The 25,294-nt window shown below is 48.8% G+C and overlaps 12 protein-coding genes across 12 annotated transcripts; 5 read left to right on the plus strand and 7 right to left on the minus strand.

The window, feature by feature from the left end:
* Positions 1-408: 408 nt before the first annotated feature.
* On the minus strand, positions 409-1,455 carry N7511_009501 (nitronate monooxygenase; the record flags this gene model as incomplete). The annotated part of the gene is made up of 1 exon (XM_057131878.1): positions 409-1,455. One exon carries the CDS (start codon positions 1,453-1,455, stop codon positions 409-411), a length of 1,047 nt encoding a protein of 348 aa, XP_056979866.1.
* A 758-nt stretch (positions 1,456-2,213) lies between these two features.
* N7511_009502 (uncharacterized protein) lies at positions 2,214-3,345 on the plus strand (the record flags this gene model as incomplete). Its single annotated transcript, XM_057131879.1, has 2 exons — positions 2,214-2,473; positions 2,553-3,345. The coding sequence occupies 2 exons, from the start codon at positions 2,214-2,216 to the stop codon at positions 3,343-3,345; spliced, it is 1,053 nt and encodes a 350-aa protein (XP_056979867.1).
* Positions 3,346-3,672: 327 nt separating this feature from the next.
* Positions 3,673-4,938, minus strand: N7511_009503 (porin; the record flags this gene model as incomplete). The annotated part of the gene is made up of 6 exons (XM_057131880.1): positions 3,673-3,822; positions 3,881-4,383; positions 4,549-4,579; positions 4,638-4,726; positions 4,793-4,826; positions 4,891-4,938. The coding sequence occupies 6 exons, from the start codon at positions 4,936-4,938 to the stop codon at positions 3,673-3,675; spliced, it is 855 nt and encodes a 284-aa protein (XP_056979868.1).
* Positions 4,939-5,306: 368 nt separating this feature from the next.
* N7511_009504 (asparagine synthetase B) lies at positions 5,307-7,545 on the minus strand (the record flags this gene model as incomplete). Its single annotated transcript, XM_057131881.1, has 9 exons — positions 5,307-5,349; positions 5,410-5,514; positions 5,575-6,830; positions 6,884-7,032; positions 7,090-7,125; positions 7,181-7,207; positions 7,281-7,306; positions 7,387-7,437; positions 7,520-7,545. The coding sequence occupies 9 exons, from the start codon at positions 7,543-7,545 to the stop codon at positions 5,307-5,309; spliced, it is 1,719 nt and encodes a 572-aa protein (XP_056979869.1).
* A 427-nt stretch (positions 7,546-7,972) lies between these two features.
* Positions 7,973-8,705, minus strand: N7511_009505 (E2 SUMO-conjugating protein UBC9; the record flags this gene model as incomplete). The annotated part of the gene is made up of 4 exons (XM_057131882.1): positions 7,973-8,226; positions 8,344-8,367; positions 8,433-8,593; positions 8,671-8,705. The coding sequence occupies 4 exons, from the start codon at positions 8,703-8,705 to the stop codon at positions 7,973-7,975; spliced, it is 474 nt and encodes a 157-aa protein (XP_056979870.1).
* A 1,159-nt stretch (positions 8,706-9,864) lies between these two features.
* N7511_009506 (uncharacterized protein) lies at positions 9,865-10,839 on the plus strand (the record flags this gene model as incomplete). The annotated part of the gene is made up of 1 exon (XM_057131883.1): positions 9,865-10,839. The coding sequence occupies one exon, from the start codon at positions 9,865-9,867 to the stop codon at positions 10,837-10,839; it is 975 nt and encodes a 324-aa protein (XP_056979871.1).
* A 153-nt stretch (positions 10,840-10,992) lies between these two features.
* On the minus strand, positions 10,993-12,836 carry N7511_009507 (uncharacterized protein; the record flags this gene model as incomplete). The annotated part of the gene is made up of 5 exons (XM_057131884.1): positions 10,993-11,091; positions 11,155-11,247; positions 11,308-12,116; positions 12,176-12,601; positions 12,668-12,836. The coding sequence occupies 5 exons, from the start codon at positions 12,834-12,836 to the stop codon at positions 10,993-10,995; spliced, it is 1,596 nt and encodes a 531-aa protein (XP_056979872.1).
* A 393-nt stretch (positions 12,837-13,229) lies between these two features.
* N7511_009508 (uncharacterized protein) lies at positions 13,230-13,632 on the plus strand (the record flags this gene model as incomplete). The annotated part of the gene is made up of 2 exons (XM_057131885.1): positions 13,230-13,277; positions 13,420-13,632. 2 exons carry the CDS (start codon positions 13,230-13,232, stop codon positions 13,630-13,632), a joined length of 261 nt encoding a protein of 86 aa, XP_056979873.1.
* A 2,574-nt stretch (positions 13,633-16,206) lies between these two features.
* N7511_009509 (uncharacterized protein) lies at positions 16,207-17,692 on the plus strand (the record flags this gene model as incomplete). Its single annotated transcript, XM_057131886.1, has 3 exons — positions 16,207-16,267; positions 16,323-17,367; positions 17,419-17,692. The coding sequence occupies 3 exons, from the start codon at positions 16,207-16,209 to the stop codon at positions 17,690-17,692; spliced, it is 1,380 nt and encodes a 459-aa protein (XP_056979874.1).
* A 513-nt stretch (positions 17,693-18,205) lies between these two features.
* On the minus strand, positions 18,206-19,487 carry N7511_009510 (uncharacterized protein; the record flags this gene model as incomplete). The annotated part of the gene is made up of 2 exons (XM_057131887.1): positions 18,206-18,978; positions 19,034-19,487. 2 exons carry the CDS (start codon positions 19,485-19,487, stop codon positions 18,206-18,208), a joined length of 1,227 nt encoding a protein of 408 aa, XP_056979875.1.
* A 610-nt stretch (positions 19,488-20,097) lies between these two features.
* N7511_009511 (ubiquinol--cytochrome-c reductase subunit 7) lies at positions 20,098-20,870 on the plus strand (the record flags this gene model as incomplete). Its single annotated transcript, XM_057131888.1, has 4 exons — positions 20,098-20,213; positions 20,412-20,520; positions 20,577-20,630; positions 20,781-20,870. 4 exons carry the CDS (start codon positions 20,098-20,100, stop codon positions 20,868-20,870), a joined length of 369 nt encoding a protein of 122 aa, XP_056979876.1.
* Positions 20,871-21,354: 484 nt separating this feature from the next.
* alkA (DNA-3-methyladenine glycosylase II) lies at positions 21,355-22,574 on the minus strand (the record flags this gene model as incomplete). Its single annotated transcript, XM_057131889.1, has 3 exons — positions 21,355-21,418; positions 21,474-21,596; positions 21,661-22,574. The coding sequence occupies 3 exons, from the start codon at positions 22,572-22,574 to the stop codon at positions 21,355-21,357; spliced, it is 1,101 nt and encodes a 366-aa protein (XP_056979877.1).
* Positions 22,575-25,294: the final 2,720 nt, after the last annotated feature.

Below are 25,294 nucleotides of genomic sequence, written 5' to 3' on the forward strand. Positions count from 1 at the left end.
TTCATCTCACGTGGCTATATTATTTAGATAGCTTAGCTTGAGACGCCAGCCATAGGACTAGTACCATATCCTTGACTGAATTAGTTCCTATTACCTGGCTGGTTTTTAGCGAAGATATGGCCCAAATATCCAGTTACAGGTAAATGCAAGTACCTACCGGTCACTGCATCTGGAAGCTAGTGCGATGCTCTCTGGCTCGACTACGTATATTCTCTTCAATATGAGCGTTTTTTTCTTTCTATTTTGAGTTAAGTAAGTCTAGAAGCGTTTAGGGCCGATTCCAGTATCTAGCTTCATGGCTTGAGACTATGCTAGATAATATTGACTGGAAATCTGCGGCCCGAGACTTTTGCTTTTAGAGAAGTGGCCATGGCTAACAGACATGTCAAAGCCTGGGATTCACTTCCATCATAGGCGAAGCGAAGCCCTTTCCATATATCTCCGCGTATCTCCTCTCACCTCATCAATAATTTCTGGCGCCTTTTCCAGCTTCTGGACTAGTCCAACTCCCGTCCCAGCCCAAATACTACCCATATCCTTCGTGTCCAAGTTGACAGAGCCAGGATCATTTATCATTTCGGAAATCATTCTCCTAATCTTCTCAATATCTACACCATTCTTATAGTGCTCATAGACCTTATTCCGAAGACATCTTCCATCATAAGTGTCAGGCCAGAAGTTCGCACCCCAAATCTCATCAAAAACCCGTGATCGCGCCGTCGCTCGACCTCCATCAGATGCTTCGAAGATAGCATCCCGGTAGGCATCCGGAATAGAAGTTTCCTCGGCAGCGAGGAACCTAGTCCCCATAACAACCCCAGCCGCACCAAGTGTTAATGCTGCAGCACAGCCCCGCCCATCGACAATGCCACCAGCCGCGATGAGCGGAATATCACCAAGTCCAAGGACATCAAGTGCATCTGCAGTCTCGGGAATGAGAGATACAATGCTAGCACCATTCTCATGTCCATGACCTCCAGCATCTCCGCCCTGCAGAACCAGTGCGTCAGGATGACAAGCACGCGCTACATCGACAGCAGCAGCAACACTGCCGAGCTGCACCCAAACGCGAGTCTCGGGCGAAGACTTCCGAATACCTTCTGTCCATTGACTCAGTGTGGCCGTATCAGCGAATGAGAGCCAAGCCACAGCGGGTTTGTAGGTCTGGAACAGCGTCATCCAAACATTCATCGGCGAGCCGAAGACGATAACGCCCAAGCCGATTGGAAGTGTCTTCGAAGTGTCGAAGCCCGATTCTTCAAGAGCTTTCTTGGTAACTTCCAGCTCCGTCCTCAATTCATGCATGTCATCCAGGAATCCGATCTGGCCTAGTCCCCCTGCTCGTGTCACGGCAATTGCCAATTTATTTTTGGCACTGCCGCTCATGGGGGCATTGGCCACGAGAGGGGTTTGAATCCATGGGAGGTAGGCTTTGAGTGTATTTAGAGGAGACATTTTTTTGGTGAGTTGGGAAGGGTGGGTCGGGCGTGGTATTTAATGGCTCGGGGTCTGGTGTACTGGGTGATGTTCGCCGAGAGCATCAAACGCCGAAAAACGTCAAGGTCGGCAATAGTATTGACTACAGGGCTTTGCACACTTTCTTGGAATATCCATTTTTTGGGGTTTTTATGTGGCCTTACAGCTAGGTTTCTTTGGTTTTGCGACTGGCATGACACGTGCCTCTGGCATCTGTTGGTGTGTGAGGAGCGACTGGAAGCCATGGACTGCACAATGCTTATCTAGATCAGCCCAGGCCGGCGACATGAATATGGAGGATAAATTCAGGTATCCCTAGGGTATCCTCTGGGTTATCTTAGGGCAATTTAGGGTCAAATTAGGGCAGAGAACTGTGGGAGATTAGATTCAGTGGATCAAGCCTGCTGTTATCTAATCTGATCATCTCCCCAATCTGGCCTGGCAGCCTGAGAGTCCTCCTAAACGCCATACCCCCATGTGCATTTCAAAGGTTTTAGGCGTCAAGTAAGACCACCATGGAATTCAGCATACCGATAGACCCATAGCATCACGTAGAACATCTCAAAAGTTCACCGGGGATGGTTTCCCCCTAATCCGCCATGACGCCACTCCGATCTTCACCTCTCTCCGAACTCCTCTCCACTTCCACTCTCCAACACACTCCCGATCTACACCTCCCACCCAACCTCCAGAGGGCCTTTTCCCTCTTCACTCTTCCTATCCTCTTCACAAGCATCATGCCTCCACCCCGAGTAACAGCAATTCTCTTATCGCCGCGCGCAAAGGCGCCCACACCTCAAACATGCACGCACACCTTCTCAACCCAACCCCACCGACCACGCCCAAACCACCCCCAGCACCACCACCAGCGAGCCCATAACCTCTCCAAACCCCATATATACCATTTCACAACAAGCACCCCCCGCCAAGCCAAGGAACCAAACTTCTACGAAATCCTCGACATCCCAATAGGCGCAACACCAGCTGAAATCAAAAAGTACCGACCCCTCCCAAACTCCCCCTCCCCCCAAACAGCACCACGCAGCACCTAAAACTAACACAACCCCTCACATCAGACAATTCTACGCTCTCTCCCTCCGCCACCACCCAGACCGCAACCGCTCAGACCCAAGCGCAAGCCAACGCTTCGCCCGAATCTCAGCCGCCTACAACGTCCTAAGCAACGCCCAAAAGCGTGCAACCTACGACCGCGACCACGGCTTGCACGCCGCCCCCTCCTACAGCCATTCAGCCTCCACGCCGGGCCACACCCACGCCCACCCAATGGGGAGCCACAGCAGCTACGCCGGATCCCGACCTGCCAGCGGGCTCAGTAAACGGCGGAACGCGTTTCACGGGCCGCCGCCTAGTTTCTACGAACAGGGTGGGTACGGGGCCACCGGCAGGCGGGAGGAGAGGTACACGGCTGGCAAGGCCGGGCCTGGCGCTGGCGCTGGCGCTGGCGGCGGTGCGAAAGCCGGGGCAGGGTTTGCGTCGGCTGCAGGCTTTGGGTCTGGGGAGGGCGCGGCTGGGAAAGACGCTGATCCGGAGGATTGGGTTGGGTTTATTAAGCGGAATCCGGTGCATCATTTTAATGCGCGGGGACATTTCCGGACGCAGGCGGCTGAGGATCAGAGGCGGCGGGAGAGGAGGACTAGAGCGGCTATTGAGCAGCATGCTGCTGAGCATGGGGCTGGGGTGAGGACGAATGGGGTTGCGGATGATACGATGCAGAGGTTTTTCATTGTTACGGGCATTTTGATATTTGCTACTGGTGTGACTGGGTTCTTTAAATGGCCTGCGGCCACGCCTCATACTGCTGATGTCGTTCATGGGGGGAAGGCTAGGCAGAAGGAAGCATTTTCTTGATATCTCATTTGGTTATATTTGGTTTGACTTTATATAAGAGCTGGATTCTCGATATACATCAATTAGCGTTTCGCCATGACCACAGCTTACTTTCTAGTACGTAGCTCTAGAGCTGGCTACTGTGTACTGGGTTAGATCACATCAATTGATCGTATTGATCAACAAAGGAAACATTTGGATTTGATATACAAAGAGTGCTCGAGCGTAAACTACGAGGCACAGATAGCTATTATCTTAGATGAAAATCCCCATCTCCATATCATCGTTCTAGCCCATCAAGACAAACTAGGAACAAATAGGACAAAATCTGAAACCAATTTCAGACGCTTAAGCCTCGAAGGTGAAGCTGGCGCCGACCTTGTGGGCAGCCTGGTTGAGGTTCTGGGTATCAAAGGAGGCACCGAGGCCGAGGGTGACACCAGGGCGGAGGAGAACGTTGTAGGCCAGAGCGGCGATACCACGGTCGTTGATCTTGGCCTGCATTGTAGAAAGGGATTAGTGACTATGCATATAAAAAAAGCATCGTCTAACGAACCTTGGCGAAGGAAGAGGGGTCCAGGCGGTACTTGGAGGCAACCTCGAGGCCGACAGCGTTGCCGGAGGTAGAGTCCCAGGAAGCCTTGGCACCGGCCTCAACCTGAGCGTTGACGCGGTGGTAGTAGCTGGCGGAGAAGAGAGACAGGTTGTTGCTGGCGGTGATGGCAGCGGAGTACTGGGCAACGCTGTAGCCGACGGCAGCGGAGTACTTGGTGATGGCGGCCTTGTTGACGTCGTAACCACCCTCAGCACCGACGAGGAAGCCCTCGTGGCCGAGAACAGCGTCGAAGTTGGCGGAGGGGCCGTTCAGGAGGTCGAAGAAGGCACGGGCGTTCAGGTTGGGCTGCTTGAAGTAAAGGTTGAGCTTGGCACCCTTGGACTGCTTAGCGGGCTGGTACTGGGTAAGGATCTCAGCCTTGAGGCCCTTGGCGATGTTGTTGTCGAGCTCAAGCTTGGTGTCGAGAGCGTTGGCGGTGGTCCAAGCCTGGGTCAGGGTGAGGCCTGGGCGATGGGAATAAATTAGCCTAACTCTGTGATGCATCGTATCCGAAAAAATAAACATGGAAACCTTGGGCGCTGGACGGAGGCCACATCCCCAGAGGAATGTGATGGGTCGTCCGTTTCGCGCGCCAGGATCCGGGGGCTTTTTCTGGGAGGGGCGTTTACCGGTGGGCGCATCGACGTATTTGGCCTCAAGCTATAGGCGCATTCATTAGACTTGTGGCGTGAGCGTGATGGACGCGACGAAAACGAACCTGGCCAGCAATGGGACCCTCGTGGGCAGACTTGCCCTTGACGGTGAAGGTGACACCGTTGGGGGCCTTGGACTTGACCTCAAGGTTGGCTGAATAGTTCTAGTTAGCCATTGAAGCTTCAGAAATGACATTATGTCACTCATAGATAGACATACCGGCAGCGGCGTGGTAGAAATCCTTGTTCAGGAGCTATTGGGATAAGGTATTAGCCAAGTTCCGATGTGCCGATTTTTGATCCGGACAGTGTGCGTACATCGTTGGCCGCCTTGGCGATGTCGGAGAAAGCAGCGGGGGCAGACATAATGACGAGATGGAGTCTAATGACTGAGAAGTTGTAGGAGAAAGGGGTAGTTCTATAGAGAGATGAAGAAAGAGAAGAAGAAGAGACCGATGATGTTGGGGGGGGAACTAGGGGCTTAGCACGGGTTGGTGGGCGCCCGGTGATTGGCGGTCGCTCGGCTGCCGGGAAAGCCCGCCGGTTAAGTCACGTGTTCATGTGCCTGAGGCTACGGATACAGGCTACAAACAGGAAGGCCCGTGGAAAGGATCATAACATTATACTGGCAAAGTATATACATTCTATCCTTTTGTTCCAAAATATTCCAAAAGAAAAGGCTAAATCAGAAAAGAAAGTCCAGGTGTGCTTTTGTTTGCTCTTTGGCTTCACATTTACTTCGTCTCGTCATACTTCTGGTTGTGGGTGGCGATGGCTCTGTAAGTGATGTTAGAAGAATGTTTCAACCTTTGAATTTTGAAACAGGAATTGACTCACCTTCCACTGGGATCAGTCTGCTTAGACCAGGTAGGGGTCCAGCGCTCGACTGTGCCGGCACAGTAGGGAGGGAAGTGCTCATCGAACATGGTACGGTACCAGTATCTATGTGAAGTTAGTTTTTGAACAATTTTGAACAATTTAGAAACAGAGAATGAAACGTACGCCTCCTTGGTGTCGGGAACATCGGTGCCCCACTCGGGCTTGGGGTTCTTCATCATCTCATCGGTGACCTGGCGCTCGGCCTCGTCCTTGAGGCCATCAATCCAGCTGTAGCCAACACCGTCACTGAACTGCTCCTTCTGGCGCCAGAGGATCTTGTCGGGAAGGTAGGCAGCAGTCTCGGGCTCATCGGTAGTGTCGAAGGCCTTGCGGAGCATGTGCTTTTCAATGCGCTCCTTGGTGATCATCTTATCCTGGGGGTCAACGCCCATGCAGGTCTCGAGGAACTCCTTGTCGAGGAAGGGCACACGGGCCTCAAGACCCCAGGCGGAGGTGGACTTGTTGGCACGGAGGCAGTCAGCCAAGTGCAAGTTCTTGACACGGCGGACAGTCTCCTTGTGGAGCTCCTCCTTGTTGGGAGCAGCGTGGAAGTAGAGGTAACCACCGAAGATCTCGTCGGAACCCTCACCACTGAGGACCATCTTGACACCCATAGCCTTGATCTTGCGGGAAAGCAGGTACATGGGGGTAGAGGCACGAATGGTGGTGACATCGTAGGTCTCGAGGTGGTAGATCACATCAGAGAGGGCGTCGAGGCCGTCCTGGACTGTGAAGGTGAAGGGGTGGTGCTTGGTGCCGAGGAAACGGGCGACCTCAATGGCAGCCTCGGTATCGGGAGCACCGGGGAGACCAATGGAGAAGGAGTGCAGCTGCTGGAAAGTAGTAACTGTAGAAAGCTCGTTCTCATCGTCAATGCCAACCAACTCGCCGTCGGCGTTGGAAGGGGGAGCATTGCGGGAAGCCTCGGCCATGCGAAGAGTCTCGCGCTGGGCAATAGCAGCAACCAGAGAGGAGTCGAGACCACCAGACAGCAGAACACCGTAGGGAACCTCGGCCATCAGACGCTTGCGAACGGCCTTCTCGAGGCTGTGGCGGATGACCTTGTAGTCGACAGGAGTGGTAGGGACGTTGGTAGGGTCCCACCACTTAGGCTCGAAGTAGCGGGTCAGCTTGTCAGTCTTAGAGTCGTAAACGTGACCGGGAGGGAAGGCGATGATGTCGTCGCAGACGGGGTGCAAGCACTTGAGCTCGGAGGCGAAGTAGACGGCACCGGGAGTGGAGGAAGAGCGACCAAGGTAGAAGCTGGTGATACCAATGGGATCACGGGCAGCAACGACACGGTCCTGCTTCTTGTCCCACAGAACCCAAGAGAACATGCCATCGAGGTGCTTGGGGGCATCGAGACCGTGCTCCATGTACTATAGAATATCAGCGCCGGTACTCAAATTTTTATTTTTCCATTCTCACATACCAAGGGAATGATAACTTCACAGTCAGAGTGTGTCTTGAAGTTGTACTTGGTGTGAAGGCTCTTCCGCAGAAGACGGTGGTTGTAGATCTCGCCATTGACTGCGAGGGCGAGGCTGCTGTCCTCGTTGACAAGGGGCTGGGCACCGGAGTCTAGTAAAAGAATATTAGCCAAAGGTCATAAACGCGCCATACTCGGTCAGAACTTACCAACACCGACGATGCTCAGACGTTCGTGCGCCAGGACTAATAAAAATATCCGTTAGTTGCCGAAAAAGACCGATTCGTATGCTTGACTCACTAGTGCTCTCAGCGCAGAAGTTTCCACCTGTTAAAGAACATTGGTTAATCCTACTCCCTCTTATATATCTTGCCATGTTGCAAGTTGAGCAATGACTCACTCCAATCGGGGCCACGGTGGCGCACACTGTGCTCGCAAGGTTAGCTACAATTCAACTTGCTGAAGATTGCAGAGGCAATTGAAGACATAGGAAGTGCAGTACTTACGCCTTGGCCATGCGCAAAGCAGTGGGCTTGAACTGCTGCACATCGGGGTGGCTGTGGGACTGTTAGCAATGACTCGACGGACCCGCGATCCCACTATTGAGGATGGCGGGGGTTAGGGCAAGACGCAACGTACTGGTGGCACGCAAAGATTCCACACATGTTGGGCAATTGGGGATTTTGGAGGGTATAGAAGGAGAAGAAGAGGAGTCGGAAGAGAAGAGGAAGTAATTGAGTAATTGACTAATACATGGGGTTACGGGAGGAACCAAGTAATTTTTTCCAATTTCTCGGCGGGGCGATGTCGGCACTCTTTGAGTCACCGATAAGATAGCCGGATTCGCACCCGAAGTCGCATCGCTTTACAGCTGTAAACTTCGTAACTTATAGGTGGAATGATATTCTGGTGGCTTCAAAGTCTCAAACTCCATTGCGAACGCCGCGCTGTAGGAAGTAGCTAATATCTTCTGCGCCAAAAAATAAAAATAAAAAACCAGATATGCATAGATCGTCCCCTGGTATGTCCCATGCTGAAAATCAGAAAAGAAAACGTCACAGCTCTTTCGCTGTCCACGCTGGGAATCAATGCTTAAACAGGCTGGTTCTCCTTCACCACCTGGTGGACCTTGCGCTCATATGCAGGTCGATCCTTCTTGAACAGGTTGTAGGCATCGGCCTGCGCGGGCGACTCTGGGTTGGGGTTATCGAGGAGATCCTGAATGCCGAGCAAGAGTTGCTTGATGGTAATCGCAGGTCTCCAATCTTCCTCTTCATTGAGGATGGACAGGCAGACTGTGCCCGAAGGGTAAACGTTGGGGTGGAACAAAGGTGGCGTGAATTTGCCTGCAGTCTTGAATCAGCAAGGTATCCTCATAAATCATATGTCAAACAGATTTTGTCGCGAGTAAGGCTACTCCTCAAAAGAAGCAGGCGTGGGAGATCGATCGTGGAGGCACGTACACTTTGGTGGCTTGGTGGGGTATTCTAGAAGCAATGACCGTCTAGATTAGTGCATGGATCTTCAGTTGGGAATGTGCTGCTGCACTCACCATCGGGGAAAATCAAAGTCAACTTGAAAAGTCCACCCTCCCAGATAGTCTTGGTCTTGCCGGGAATGGCGCATTCCCAGGTCTTGAGGTCCAAGCCGCCTTGAGGAGTTCGTGCTGGCTTTGCGACAAAGCCGAAGGGATGGTCGCGTCGCCACTGCTTCCTGTGTGATTGGAACTCGTCAGCAGAGCAATATTGAAGCGCAATGAATGCGCAGATCCTCCGGTAAAAGCTACGTACCGTTCCTCCTGGAGACGGTTCTGGCTGAGAGACATGTTTTCAGGTACCGCGTAAAGGAATCTGGTGGGGGATGAAGTGCGTGCACGATAGCAGAGTTGAAGAAGAGACAATAGCTGGAAGGAGCGACTGGGATATTCAGATGCAGTGGTGTGGGAGAGGCGAAGCGGAGAGAAGATTTCAAAGGTCGCAATCGTGAAAGCTGGAGCGATGGCAATCAATCGCCCATAGGCCTACGATCGCTTAGGTAAGCACCCTACAAGGGCCATCACGGAGCCTCACTTCTTCTTTGGGCAGAGATCGCAAATGCAACTATGCAAGGATCACGAGGTAATTTGTATTTTGACTAGCTGTATGTCGTTATTTTGAACATGTACTTTAGTACCTAATACTGTCATTCAGCAATTCAATATACGTTGCGCTCTGGCCTAATTCGAGAGTAGCGGTCATGATGAATGAGCGAGCACTTCGCTCTGGTCAGCGACTTGCTTCTTCTTCATTCTCACTTAAAAAACTGCTTAAAATGCCACATCTTGTAGGTCAGCTGGGGTTGAGTAACTTTCCTCGAAAATATGGACTATCAACAGATGTGCAGTGCCATGACTTCAAGAACTACGAATCCAGGACAATCCTTTCCATTTTACCCCTTACATTCGCCACTAGAAAGCCGTCAACTCTTAGAATATACAGTCAGATTCCATTCAATTGACTTTATTTTTGATTTGAGATCTAAGTAGTTGTGTCGCTGGGAAAGAGAGGATGTTTACAGACCTACCTGTTCCTTCAAAAAAGCAACCCTAAGTTGCCCAGATTGCTATCCATGAAAGCTCTTTGTCTCATATAATTTTAATGTGACCAAAAGACAAAAAATTATATGTTTTGTGGACTGACAATGATATGACAATGATATGAAAGAACACCAAACAAGTCCTTTGTATTCGCCATCGAACATCGAGGGATTCATCCGAGTAAAGACAAAGTCATACACGAAGCTCACAGGTAATCCCCGATAATTCCTGGCTTGGCTTAACAGAAAAGCGTCTATATAAGGCCATCCATCAGGATTCTCTAAACTCAATATCCAACTTTCCTGTCGATACAAGCTCTCGATCGAGTGGCTTACCCCCAACCCAACCCTAACCTTCAATTTGCCAGCCCCATATATTACTTCTAACATTACATACAAATTTATTTAGAATGTGCTTCAAGACAACATGGTACTATGCAAAATGTACCCATGCAGCCTCAGTCAAAACAGCTTCTCTAATCTGGTGTACTCCAGCCCTGGACGCAGGCTGTCCATGTGAAGAAGAGGATCAGATTCCTGTACAATTTCCTCTGACAGGATTATGCAAGCAATGCAAGACCAGAAACAAGCTGAAGGTAACGGTAGATCGCCGCGCCAGTATTGCCAGATGGAACGCTGGTGACCGTTTGGGTGCACTGCAAGCCGCAATGGCCCTCCCAGGCAGCGATGACGATAGCTCCAATGAAAACACCGATGAAGATTCCGATGAAGGGTCAGGTTCCGACAATGAGACTGATCCTGAGGTCGAAACTGGATCAAATGCAGCCATAACTGCAAGTGATGCCTCCGGACCAAGACAATCCCAAAATCTGACTCGTAGCAATCCGGATGGGAAACTCCATCGCTGGCTCAGATGGCTAGATAAGAATGATCCATATTCCACAAAGAATGCCGCTTACTCTACCTCTTCTTCTTCTTCTATTCTTACCAACAAAGCTCAAACTGGGAAAATGACGCCCATGTTCAAAGCTCCCATTCTGTGGAAAGATGACCACGATAAGTTCGGTTTAAGGCCATTGGTCCTTGTTCAGAAGCAAGAGCTGACCGAAGAAGAAAAGAAACCTCGTCGGCGTGCCATCTGTGCAGGAGCTGGCGGATTACAGCCATTAGTTCTGGTTGAGAAGCACAAGAAGCGTTGGCACTGGCTTTCCTGGGATTCTTATGGCCGCGAGAAAGCGGAAGAGTCACACCAGACGAAGCCGATACCGAAGCCGTCTTTCCAGGTGAAATTCAAGAAGACTATTGACATGCCGTCTCGTCTTCCTGTTCTTGCTAGCAGATTAGGTGGACAGCCGATGGCCGTTGGTGCGAAAAAGAGGTCACTTCTTGTTAGGAAGACTACATTTGATCGGGTTACGCTCTAGTGCTGCTATTTTTTGCTGGTTCCTTCAAGTTGGAATTTGGTATATTTAGGAAGGGTTTTGATAGCAATTTAATAACGATCGTGCAGAAAGAAATCCAATATCATGGAATTCAATTGATATCATTATTGTGCTTGTAAGGACCTTCGCAAGGAATTAGACAGTGTAAATTCCCTGGTCGAATTTCTCAGTGTTGAAAAATCGCGCTTCAATTGTGTTTCCATTGAAGATTCGACCCTCTAGAGCATTGACAGCCTGTGGGCAGTTGTCAATGAATGAATCAAGTTACAAAGACAAAATATCGTGATGAAAACTTACCCGTAAAGCAGATAGCGGACTTGTGAACTTAATAAAGACAGGAGCAGGAGTTCCGACATCACAAGCAATGTAGACTCTCTCGACAGTTCCATACTAGGATCCCAATATGTTAGCTGAATTCTCATATACCAGCTCATTGATAAGGAAACATACCTTCTCATTGCACTCCTCGCCAATTTCCTGCATCAATCCTCCACCTTCACTTGTCTCCAGTTCAGACTGCAGATCCATTCCATTCAACATGCCTCGCAGAACAATTACTTCGCCCATGGGGCCAAATTTGCTCTCGTAGCCGCCTAGTTTCTTGCTTCCAATAATCTTGCCTCGTCCAGCGGGGGTAACAAAGCCCCCACCCTCTGAGTCAGGTCGTTTCTTGCGCTTTTCAACCTTCACCTGGAGCGGGTTCTTGATGCCAGAACCCGTAGCACCAAGTCCAGATCCCTTAGTCCAGCCATACTTAGAAAGCAATCGCTCCGCGAATCCTTTTTGTCCTGGGCGATTAGAGCGTGGTGCATTCTCGCTTTGTTCATCTTCATCTGCTGGCTCTTCTTCGGCCAATGCAGCTTCAAGCTCAGCTTCCGATGCAGGAATATCTTCTGGCGGCGCAGGTAGAGCGTATCTGACTGGAGCACGGGAGATTGTGGCGGCACTAGGCTGGAATTTATCAAGGGGTTGTGATAGTAGAGGAGGCGGTACGTTGTTTTCTGATGATAGGTTGTTGGCTTTCTGGAATGGCCGCATATATGCGTCTTGAACGGTGGGGTCGTGGGGAGGAGGGTTAGAATCTTCAGGCGGAGGCGGTGGAACTTGCTGTCCAAGGCCGGAAGACTGGCCGAGGCGTGCACGTCGTGCAAAGGCATCTTCGCCAGAGGCATCATCAGGAACAGACGTTGATGAGGGTGAGAGTAGCGCATTGTTGAGATTTGGTGGCGGGGCAAAACTGCTTGGGGGTGCAAATTGTCCTGGGGATATTTCTTAAGCGATATCCTAGCAGAGTCTAAATGAAGCAGGTGAAACATACGGTTCATTGGCCTATTGTCCTCATCGCTGTCTGAGTCTCGGCTCAGCGAGCGTCTCATCCGATGCGCGTATAGGCGATTCTTCCAGTCGCGGACTTCCATGATCTTTTCATCGCTGTGTCGATATTCTTCATAGTTGTTTGGTCGCGATGGATCATAAATATCGTCCCAGTTCTGAATAATATGCTCTTCGCGGGTCTTCTTGCGCTTCTTCCTGCCGCCGCGCTGTCGTTTCTCGCCCTGGTATCCGTGGTCATCGTCTTCTAAAGCTGCCCATTCGGCTAAAGTGCTCTTCGAAGTAGGTGCTGACGAAGAATTTGGGGCTTGAGTGGGTGTGGGATGTGGCGTCGCCTTGGGTAACGTAGACTTCGGCTTGGACTTCTGCGCGGAGAGCTGTGGCCTTCTTGTAGGCTGGAACCGGAGAGAAGCTGTTCGGGGAGAGTAAGGTGAGTTCAAGCTGCTTCGCTGCAATCAGAGAAGTCAAATATAGCTACCAGCATTCAGTTGCTTTTTGCCCGCCGGGTCGTCGGGTTGCGCCTCAGTCTCCGAGCTCTGGTTAAAGACCACTGGGGCACGAGAAATAGTTCCTGGCTTGTCGCTTGATGGATCAAGAAGATGTCCATAGAGAGACATACCCCCTTTGGGGTTTGAATCGGAAGCCATGGCTGTTGTATGGTTGATCCATGATGAAGACCATTGACGCGATCTGCGATAAAGCAAAGGCGGTGTGGGGAGTGTCTAGCTATCCGTGACATTCATTGGCCATTAAGCCTCCCGCTCTATTCACCGCCAACCATTCCTACTTTCTGCCTGGTCAATATCCAACCCAGTCAAAATGGTCGCTTTCGCTCTTTATATAATTTACGTTTTGCTTTCTCATTGACTCTGCAAGAAGTCCTTCTCTGCATGAGATTCTTTTCGTTGTTTCCTTCGACTCATCACCTAGCGTTAAGATACCCACTTATCCACAAAGCGCAGACCACGCCACCTCCCGCGTAGACCGAGACCTAATACCTCTCATTTCACCTCGACCTTAAGGAATCTGTGACATATACAATGGCACAACGGGAACCGGGCTCCAAAGCATTTGGCAAGCCATCAGGGGTATGTAAAGTGTCTTCTGCAATGGATCACATTCATATCACCATTAGCCCACTGAGCTCCCATCAACAAACCACACCTTGAGTTCTACCTTGAAGTTCTACGTTGAGTTTAATGACTGTCCCGTTACTAACCTGAAATCAAGTCTATCAATGCCCCCATCGCAGCGTTCACAATGGCTGTCATCCTTTGTTCATACTGTTTCAGTTCAATCCGCACAGCCCGACAAAATGCCCAGACTCAAGCCTCTACAGGAACTAGTCTCCAGCGGCCTGTGCCTGCTGAGAGAAAAGACGAGTCTTGGGTACAACAAGCCCTTAAGGAAAGTCGAGGTCAGAATGGTGGGCGGGGAAAATGATGACCTTCAAGCGAGGAGCGACATGCCAGCGTTATACAACATCCTTTACAGTCATTATTACGATTCAGGGCTTAATACATGTTCTGAGATACCAATTCGTGTAACTTTCATTTATTTCTTCAACATCTCTTCAACGCTATAATAAATGTAGGATCAAGGATAAATAGATGGACGGGAAAGAATATCTCTTCTCCAAATTCAATCAGAATTTTCAGTGTATCATTGATCATGCCCCGGGAGTTCAAGTGTTGTAACAACCCAGATCGATATAAAAATTGTTCATCATGTGAATAATGGAGAAGAGTATCATGTACTGTAGGTCAACGGAATGGGAGAAAAGCGACAAGAATATAGGCACATCAAGACATTGCCGATTTGTTCAAGAATGAAACAACAATTTTATGCATGACTGTAAACCATCTTGCTTTCCATTTCATGGTGCGTGTCGAAATAGGTGCCAACTTGGTCCAAAAAAACACCAAATGGCCAATGATCATCATTGGTTTTGTTAAATATCAGCTACCTGGCACTCATAGTGTCGACATTATACACATGAGTGTCCAGTAGCAGACGATGTGAACAGACTTGTCGGAGAATAGACGTGATGGGAAACATGGAAGGGAAAACGAGGCGGAAAAAAAATTGCGGGTAATTTAAATAGCGTGTCACGTGTCTGTTATCTGCTTATCCTGCATGCCTTAGGCCAAAATATGAACTACATGCTTGAGGATTCGAGATAAAGTGTACATAAGGGCCATCGATTTGTTGACAGTGCCGTGAAGGTTTTGTCGAATTCTACATACAGTCGTTAAAGTGAGTATAATTTTCAGCTGTTGTTCGAGCCCTAGTCTGGCCTCTCGTTGTCTCCTTTTTTTGCCCATATTGAAGTGCATCGGGTTAACTGTTCGAGTTACTCGATGGACTTTCTAGTAGATGCCCTTCTATAGAAGAGAGAATCTTCAAATACATTTTGATTATGAGTTGAGGAGAAGTCATTTGATGAAACCTCCGTGTCTGCTAAACTTCGCCAGGCGACGTAGATTGTATATGATTCACAAGCATCAAGATAATACCACTCTTCTATAATTAACCAAGAGAATTTAAGAATAAATTATTTGGTATGAGAATATTTGGGTGGTGTTGTTTGCTAGATTCTACATAATCAGAACCGTCCCATAAGTACGTACGTATAGGATTCAAATAACACTTTCAGACTAATAGTCAGAGCGAAAAATATTGTTGATACACGCGATATGGACTGTTGATGGCCTTTTTTCAAGCATCCTATCAACATTTGAAATATGACTTCTCGGGCTCCTTCCTGCAATACATTTGACTCCAAGAGCCATGACATGTATATATTTCGAGATCGATTCTTGTATGATCGAGACTTTTCATGTGCAAGGTCTGCTTTGTATCTTTACCCACCACTAGCATCAATATTGGCTGGACGTCACTAACAACAGCGATTACAGTGTAACTTGGATGATTTCTCTTGTCCCACCTGTCTATCTTGGGTCGTTCTCGAAGCCAGAAAGCAGTCTCTCAGCTTCATGTCAATCTTCTCGGACTTCAGCAAACGCTGTATCTACCGATACAGATGCAAGAAACATCTTTCTTATCTGTTCATTTATATCTTAATAAAAGAAAAATCTAGATACTGCAGCTGAAAAAAGTCAGAGCTAATCTTCTTGGTTATATATACCGAGACATATACTGGCGATTGGCTTTGATGGAATGCAAGTTGAAAGATAATATCGGCGACTCTTGTGGGATCAACAGAGCGGTAGATCTACACATAATTTTATATTTGAGAGGTTTTAGCCTTCACTAGGGTATTAGAGGCCACCGTATCATACAACAGGAAGGCATTAATCTACTTATTCGAGTCAGTTCTCTCGCCAGATAGTTCCCTCGCTACATCTCCCCTCTTGAGCTTTTCGTTCATCCTCAAGCCTCAACCCGTTTCATCTTGTCCTTTCCCCCAACTGTATGTCATTCATATTTCCTGTTACATCTGCGGAAACAAAAGAGAAAAGCGCCAACCTGATGTGTATTATTAAATCATCCTAGCCTTAGGCTGTAATGGGTCTGAAGGAATTTTACACAACGTGGCTTTGACCTCCTTTGCCCAGTGCCTTGCAAGGTTCTGTAAGTCGCTGGCTCGTAGAAAGCTCTTTTGGCCCCCAAACAGCCCTTGAGGCCTAGGAACCCCACACCCCGTTACCATCACGATCTTCGTACTCTTTTTGGTTCTTTCGGATGATCTTTATGTTTTTTTTTTTTTAATCCCAGAATGATCTAACAAGTAAGCCAACAGAGCCGCAAGTGTTGCCAAGCGTTAGGGGGCGAGTTTTCGCCGCTCAGCCCTACTCCATTCGGGACGGACAGGGCGCCGGGCTGGCAACGCTAGGCACGCTAAGCGATGTAAAACGGATGCCACGGCAAATTGTAGTATGATTCCTGTTCCTGGTCAGGGGCCGAAGCCAACAGCCCTAAAATCTGGGGTGCGCCCTGTCGGCATTGTTCTTGGCTTTCATCTACATCCAACCTCGGCGACTCAGCATCTACAATATGACCGGACGAAATTCCACATTGCTGACATGGATGCTTTTTATATGGCTATACTGCTCTAGTAAGTATAAGTCACCTTATTTAGGAGCGAATAATTGTCTATACGATCGTTTCAGTAACACTCTTCTTAGGGGCACTGGCCTTCAACTGCAGCTCATTCGTTATTTATTCGCCAGCTGGTGCAGACTTGCTGCGCAAAAATTGTCCAGTTATCACAGGCCATGTTGCTATTGGTCCACTCAATGACAATAGCACGACCCAACACATCAATCTGGATGGTGTTGAGGTGATCGAAGGCACTCTCGGGGGCTATTGGACTAGCATATACGACACACTTGATACCCAGCCCTACTTCACACTTTCTAGCTCAACTTTGACCGAAGTGGGCGCAATCGAATTTGGATCATCTCCCACGAAACTTCAGAACCTCACTCTCCCAAATCTCAAAACTGTGGACACCGGATTCTCACTAGGCCACGATGCACCCGATATGACCTATCTAGATATCGCAAACTTGGAATCTGTCAGCTACTTCACTTTGAGTGCCCCCAATATCACCACTTTCCGACACAAGAGCCTACGCAATGCGACAAGCGTCCAGGTATACGCGACAAAAATCGACTCGCTTGATATTCTATCTGATTCTCGCCTCAACCTCTCTGCAGTCTACATTAGCGGGCCATTGCCAAACCTCAACAGTCTGACCTTTGGGTTTTTATACGTCGATGACTTCTCCATCTATGCCAATTCATCCGTGACGTTGGGTAGCCCTTCAGCAACAAACATGACAATCGGAACTCTGTCTCTTGCTGGTGGTGTATCAGATCTCAAACGCAGCCCGAAGCTGGCGTCCCTCAAAGCCGATTCTCTACTATTGTCTAGCGATATTTCCATTCCACATTTAGAGATTCCATTCGATGATCTCCGCTATCTAAAGCTTGAGCAATTTCGGGGGACTCATCCTGTTCAAGACATCACTCTACCCCCACAAGCCGTGAACTGGACAGGCGGCTTCGATGTGCAAATTACCGGTCCACAAAACTTGAATCTGACCTCGATGTACCGTACAAACGACCAAAATAAGCGCGTCCAAACCTGGTACTGGCCAACAAACATCTCGTCGATTTCCATTAGCGGTTGCCTCATCAGCAACGCATTCTTGTACGTACCATCATGTTCTTCACGAGCGACCTGATAGCTGATCAATCACAGTGATACATTTGTCGCACAGCAAAATTCCTCTTTGAACAGCACTCCACCGCCATCAGTGTTGACGAGCTTTTCGGTATATCCGTCCAAGAACAGTACTGATTTCAATTGCGCACCCTTCCAAGAGCTATTGGACAAGGGCCGTCTACTAGGCTATAAGTCTAATCTTATGTGTAGTAACTCCACAAAATCCAGTGGCAGTACTTTGATTGATACACCAAGCCCGCTTCGTCTTGCTGGAGTCGCCGCTCTCGGCGCAGCTATGTGGATGGTATGAGAAAGCGGTTTGATCGGTTTTGGTTATGCAGCGATTTTCTAAGTTTCACTTTCAAACAATATTACTTCTATGCAGCATGGAGCTCTGGATTTGGACGTCCAGGGCAATGTGACCTACTCGATGGGCAGCGGCAGTGAATAGTTCCTTGAAGTAGGAAGATAACGCATCCTTGATTTCTTAATTTACATGTACAAAACGAAAATAACAGAAGAAATGAAAAATGCTTCAAGCCGCCAAAAGTCTTAAGCTAAAGCAAAGCATGTGAAGACACGTGAAAGCCTCGGAATCTCCAACTGGAGACATCTCTATGCCGAGATCATGAGATTCGAAATGCAAAGGGCAAGTTTCGCTCGCTAGAATGTTATCTGCAAAGATCAACAGACCGCCGGGTACATCTATACAGGTATGCGAGAAACGGAAAAAGGGCTTGGCGGTCGGAAACAATTGAAAGCGATGTTCGAAGAGCGAGGAGGTCGAAAGGGTATTGTTTTATGTATTGCTGGATCATGGGTATCAAATGGAAGTTTCCCGCGCTTCATCTTCTTGCTGTTTCAGCTTTAGATCACCCTCGTGCTGCATGTGACTAATCGTCTTGCGTAGATACTCGTATGTGAGCATGGTTGTCATAGCGGCCGGGACTGCCCGGAAGAGGTTGGTCCCAATTCCCGAGTAGAAGCCGCGCCAGCCCTCTTCTTGGAGAATTGTCTGGAACGTGCGTATCATGCCGTTATAGCGTGGACGGGTGCGCATTCCATCCGAGGAGGAATAGCCCTGAGACCGGCCACGGTCATGTGGGTGACTGAGTCCACCGCGGAAGGAAATTTCTTCTGGTGAGGATGCAGGCGCAGTGCGCTGCTGTGTTTGAAGTCGTGTTCGGAGGACCTCGTGGGGGTATGTGATGGTGCTTGCGCAGAGCTTACTGAGGAAAGTGGCGAGTGAGATTCCGACCCACTGGGTATTACCGTGTTCGGGATGTTCGCCAATACCATAGCCCGTGATGCCCATTTTCAGGTATTCGTAGAGGGGGAATTGAATGGCTACATGAGCCAATCCGAGAAGGGCCGGGGTGAGCCCAGAGTAGAAAGAGCGGATTCCCTCAACTTTGTACATCTTGCGTGCCGCATCCCATGTCCCTGAGTATTGCCACGGGGCTCGGAATCCTTCGTTGTTTTGTTTAAGGCTCTGGGACATGAGCCGTGTCTTGATAACCCAAATGGGGTTTGTCGCTATTGTCGAGCATGCACCGGCAGTAATCGATGCGTAAAGTCTTGATAACCACCAGTTATCTATATCAAAGTTAGAGTTCATGTCTTTTCGTCTCATACTTGGAAAGGCACAAACCTGTGTAATGAAGGAATTTCTCGCGAGATAGGTCGTAGACAGCTAGGTAAACGGCCCACGTTGGGAGATATCCCAGCACCATGGGACCGAGTCCTTGATAAAGACCGCGAATACCGTCCTCTCGCCAGATCTTCCTTCCACTACCGAGCATTCCCCGGTAGAGCGTCCCCGAGACTGTTTCCCGTGTTCCCCGACGGAAGCCGCCCTGGGCCTGTAGTTTGGTTTTGATCACATCAAGAGGGCAAGTGACAATACCAGAAGCCACGCCAGCGCTGGCTCCACATAGAGGTGTAATAAGGCCGTCGGACCAAGTGGTGGAGAGGATCTGAAGGCGGGTTGTGAAAGCAGAGGTCGGCATGGCGGGCACGTGTGGAGCAGATGCAGCATTTTCCATAGGGAATGACTGAGCTTGCTCCGAAGAGCCTCTGGGAGCGCTGCGGCCGCCAGAAGTCATTTTGGTGACCGGCACTCACGTAGCTTATCCGTGAATCAACGAGGGCTCCCGGACACGAGCATATCGGGTGCTCGATCCGGAACCCAAGAACCCTGTTTCGAAGAAGATAGAAGAAATGTTGGAGATCAAACGATCCGAAGGTATGTAGAAAGAGGGAGAGATAGATAGTGGAGGTCCGAGTGAGGAGAGATTTCTGGGGCCGATGGTTACCGAACCCGGTTGCTTGATATAATGCCCTAAGCTGCTGCACGGACGGTGAGCGGGGTTATGAGCAATCAAGCTTCCCTAGAGAAGCAGGGATTATAGATTGCTAGAGTCAACAAATCCCCATGGCAAAATGAATTTGATCACTCGAGGGGGGGGTATGACATAGGAAACCTATCTGTGAGGTGGAGTGCTGCGATTGACATTCCCACCTGTTGTGGGCCTCAGGCAAGTACTCGACCAGTCACGTGTAATACTTGCCTCAGGCCAGAAGTTTCCGTTTTGGGACTAGTCGCCCGAGCTCCGTTTTGCACAACTTCGCAACATCGGGTCATCTCGTGTTCCAGCCGGATAGCCTTACCACCTCTTTTCACTCTCTCGTCAATTGTGATACCCGGGACTCAAGATGTCTGCCCCTTCTTTCGCCAACTACATTGTCAAGCGCCCGCTGCTTAAGCGCTGGATGCAGCCCCTTGCCAACTGGTACACCGACGCTGCCGGCTACAGGAGACTCGGACTCAAGTAAATCCTGCCCTCCCACACGACCCGACTGCGAGCGATGGAAAAAAAGGATCAGGGATCAATTGGGCAAACAGCTACAGACAGTTGGCATATCTGTTGAATGCAATCGCAGTCGTGTGGCATAGCCCGCAATCCCGGTTCTTCGGATATCGCTCGCAACAGGGTCCAGCCCAACAACACCTGCTAATTAGCCACTAGGTTCGACGACCTCATCCCCGAGGAGAGCGAGAACGTCCAGAGGGCCATCAAGCGTCTTCCTTCCAAGGAGGCCTACGACCGTGTCTTCCGTATCCGCCGCGCTTTCCAGGTTCGATCAAACCCCTTCCTCATCGGGTCGCAAAAGCCTAACAAAGTCAATTGCAGTGCTCTATCTCCCACACCCTTCTTCCCGCCAACGAGCAGACCAAGCCCGAGGAGGTGAGTTCTCAACATCCAAATTTCGCTCTCCCCGCATTAGTCCCCAGACCGGCCAATCCTGTTGCGAGGATTTGTCACATCCACCATGACTCTGTTTTGTCATATATACCCACTTCAAGGATAATCATGCTAATGATGCAACTCAAATAGGATGTCGAGTACCTGAGCCCCATCATCCGCGAGATCGAGAAGGAGGTCAAGGAACGTGAGGACCTCGACAACCTTGTTGTCCGCAAGTAAACAATTTCTACTTCGTTCAATAGATATGAAAACGAGGGGTTGGGGAACTGGGCTGGCACGAAATAGACGCCCGGTATGCTTTTTTTTTAAGTTGATGTGGGCGCTATCGTCGGCGGCCCACGGCTTGGTTATGTAGCCTGTGTGTACTGATATTGTACAAATCGATTTTCTTCGCGCTCTTAATATATGTGCTGTCCAGTATTTGCAAGGGAATTATCATTTACTCTGGATATAGGGTGTTCGTTGAGTAATATGGGTAGGCGCCTGTGGAAAGTTCTTGTCAGCTTGGGCATTAGACGCCTGATATCATGCACCTGCTCTTTTAGGTAGTGGACAACATCCAATATTGTAGAAGCCTCATGGATATTCAGATGATGTATTGCAATGATCAATTACATTGGAAGTAAATGTATACTAGTATCCTGCTAGTCTCTAGCTGGTCGGTTTTATAAATCACAATTCAACCAGACCTGATCCTAAAAGGTTAACCCCCAAGAACAGCAAGATTAACATTTTCAATCCGCCACATATACCACATGAATAGACTTCTGTAGCAATCAATTAGCATGGTTATTCAATACTACCAAACTAAAAAGAACATACCGATACGGCGCAAACTTCGCAGCAAGCTCCAACATATCCTTCTCGGACATATACTTGAACTTACCACCACCTTTACCCTTGACTTTACTCACATCTCGTCCAACGAAGGTAGCACAGCCCCGTCTAACAGAATCAGAGTCAGCATATAGCCAGAAAATTCTAGCCCCAAACGCAAGAACAAACTTACTGAACCCCCAAATCTCCAGTCGAAAAAACATCAATCCGCTTAAGCGCAAAGCAAGCAAACATCTCAACAGACCACTTTCCCAACCCCCTAACAGCAATCAGCCTCTCAAACAGTTCCTCATCTGAAGCCCTCGCCAACATCCTAGCCCCAAGCTCTCCACTAACAAACTTCTCCGCCAACCCAAGGATATACTCCGCCTTCCGCTGCGACAAGCCCGCAGTCCTCAAAGTCGGAATATCAAGCTTGACAACCTGCTCTGGCGTCGGGAACGTAGCATGCCACTCCCCATCCCCAGCCTTCTCCCCGCCAACTAAATTAAACAACGCCAGGAACTTATTTCGAATCGAATTCGCTGCAGCGCCGGAGACTTGTTGGCCAATGATGCTACTGGTCAGACTATTGAATGGATCAATCTCTTCCGTCAGGCCTGCTGGGGAGAAAAGCGAGCAGGGGTGTTGCGCTATGACAGGCGCGAGGCGTGGATCTGTAGCTATGAGGTGTGCCGTTGCTTGTTCGAGAAGCGTGCCGGTTGTTGCCAGGGGTCGGGGGAGACCTGTCTTACTGGGCGAGGCATCTTCTGCGTGCGCTGGGTATGCGGTCACGGCCGTGCCATGGGGGGTGCGGAGGGTTGCGTTTGTTCGGTGCGGGTCGACGGGGCGGTCGAGCGGGGGTGGTGTTTGGGGTCTTGTTGTCTGGGAGTTATTTGCTGTGGTAGGTGCTGGTTCTGGGGACCAGTATGAGGATGCAGTCTTTATTTGTGGCTTGGGTGTTGGTTTCTTGAGTGCTTTGCGGGGTTTGGCTACTGCGCTGTCTTGGACTCGCGCTGTCTTGGTTGGTGCTGTGCTTTTCAGGGCTGGAATCGACGGGGTGAGGGCTGGGATAGAGCCTAGTCGGGCTGAGCGTCGAAGTGACATTATTGCGTAGTCTGTTAGATATACTGGTAGTAGTGGAGGTGATGTCTCGAGGGTCGGAGAATGTTGCGGAGGTGCGGAGTTGGAGTTGGAGTTCGCTGCTTTGGGTTACCCAGTGGGTACCGTGAACGGCTTCTTATATCTAAACTTATACTGAGCCTAATTCAACGCTGCGTTGTTGAATATTAATTCTAAGCATTCGGCTACTACTTTCTATGTGTAGAAACTTCGCTTGGTTGCCAAATGCTCCAACGGGCTCAAGGGTATCCTTGAGTAGAGTCTACAACCATGAAGTGACTGGGGCTCATTTTCACTGGTAGATCTGACGATCAGTTTAAAGATTCCCTGTAGGTGATGAGCATAACTTATCAAATGCTAGATGACAACATATTTTAAGTACTGACATAGAAATACCTGATTTGCTCTACCGTGCTCTCGATCAAGCACGCAGAATCTTTTCTTTCGCAGCCCCAAGCGAATAACTATCGACAGTAGCAACAATAGATCCCTTCGCCAAATAAGTAGTGGGAAGAGTCTTGATGATTTTCCAATCTTGCGAAATCGACTGGGAAGACCTAATGAGGCATGTCGTATCATTTCCATGGACTCACAGCTTGCGTTAATTTGTAGCATTTCTTCGGACGGCTAAATTCCTCTGTGTTGCAACCTATGATGCCGACTCTATGAGTTAGGTGGATGGAAAGGCAAAAGCTCCAAAGCCCTCAGACGAGACGTTCCAATTCGTGGTTAGTCCACTTTCATGGTTTGAAGCTCATCGGACGTATCACAGCCTCTAAAATATAGAGCTCCTACATCTTATATGCACTGCCGCATTAACTCGCTGATCATGGTCTAAGAATGATCTGGATTGGTTCGCGGAAGCATGTGAGAAGCTTACGTTGTGAGAAGAAATTCGGACTATTTCAGAGCGCATGCCTCTTACTTCCACTGATGAAATTATCCTGCATCCTTGATTGCCATATCTCATTGCCGTTCTCGGGCCAGAAAGTTTCACACTGCATCACGCTGGTCTGGCAATGGTTCACAATGGATGGCTAAATCTCCAAGTGGTGTGTCGTGTTGTAATAGATCGCTTTGTATATGAGACACTGGTATGCGTCTGCGCAACGTTGGTTCTCAAGAGTTTTAACGACTTAGTATGCCTCTTTTGACAGCTTGGGATTGCCCCAAAGGAGACTCAATAGATGATGTCGTGGCATGCTCTTACCGGAAGGCACTTCAGTTGGCAGACAGTCTACCTAGGATTGAACATTAGATCCTCATTTGTACATGGTACAATTAAGCAGAGATTTGTTTGAGCAGGTTAAAATTATGATTTAAGTACAATTCAACGTTCTCAGTGTTTCTTGACCGTACAATGGTGAGTGCCAAGTTTGATATTTCGGGCACTAAGAATGGCCATTCTTCATTTAACTTTATTATAGAGACGGGAACATAGATTTCCATGTGATTTTCTTCTGAGTTCGTGGAGTAACGATCCTATTAATATCTTAATAGTAGGATTGTTCCGCTAGTATATATTTTGTACCCACCCGCCACAAACTCATACCAGTGAATCCATTCCTCTACACGTCGTCTGTCTACCAAAATAAATAAGCGAACGTACAAAGAAAACCCCCTCCTTCCCAATAGAGGATTCGCACAGTGATGCCCAAGTCAATGGAACCAAAAATACGTTGAGTCTCATCCTGGATACTCTATGACAACAGCAAATCAAAATACATCCTGGACGATATTGTTCCTTGGGTCTAGATATCAAAGTCACGTTATTGGCTGTCATATACTCCGCTGGTGCTTGGTTCCCTGGAAATATCAAGGACAAAGTCAGATCCACGGTTAGGTCTCAATACAACGACCAACAAGCTGAATTTTTTGCATTGAAATGATATTTGGTATTTGTTATTTTCGTTTATTGTATTTTATAGTATTTGATATCTTTCAACCAGGATAACCTGCAGTCGACACCGGAGCAACCCCAGTGCTTGCGTCAGCGACATACGATTCTTCAACCCCATAGGTGAATGCCTTGATCAAGAGCCGAAAAAAATTTCCATTGGTGGAGAACAACCGTTTGTCTAGTGCACTTACTATAGTAAAGAAGTAGTTAACTCCGAGATAAACATTTAACCCCAAGGGTTAGACCGAGTCGGATTTCTGAAAGATAGTTCGTGCTGCAGTCCGAAACAAGCGTGAATCCCTGTCTGTGATAGAAACATATCAACTCCTCAGATCAGATCCATGCCTATATTCACCAAATCTCTAGCACTCAGTGAATGGAGACACAAGGGAGAAACTCCCAAAACGCGTGGCATCGCGCGGCATCCAGTCTCCCAGTACCCGTCAGGTACATGCACATATAGGGTACATACTCCAGCGTGGTCGGGCGAACATTTTTTTTAATTCTCTCACGGGGTTCGGTCTCGTGTTCGTAGGCGTAGGAATGCAATCATTCCCCATATCCCTAGATTGAAGGCCCCCAAGACTTCCGAGGGCAGGTTGTTCTTGAGCGTTCTACGCATTCCAACGAGAGGCAAATTCTCAGCCCTGACAGGTCGGATAGGCACCCCGGAATGTGAATCCAAGAAATGAGCGGCCAGACATGTACGAATGTACGAATGTACGAATGTACGAATGTACGAATGTACAGTACAAAGGCTCAAATTGAATGGTTAATGTAATTGCAAAGTACAAATGGACATATT

This window comes from Penicillium nucicola (assembly GCF_028828085.1).
Source record: "Penicillium nucicola strain IBT 29836 chromosome Unknown utg000010l, whole genome shotgun sequence".
Taxonomy (NCBI): domain Eukaryota; kingdom Fungi; phylum Ascomycota; class Eurotiomycetes; order Eurotiales; family Aspergillaceae; genus Penicillium; species Penicillium nucicola.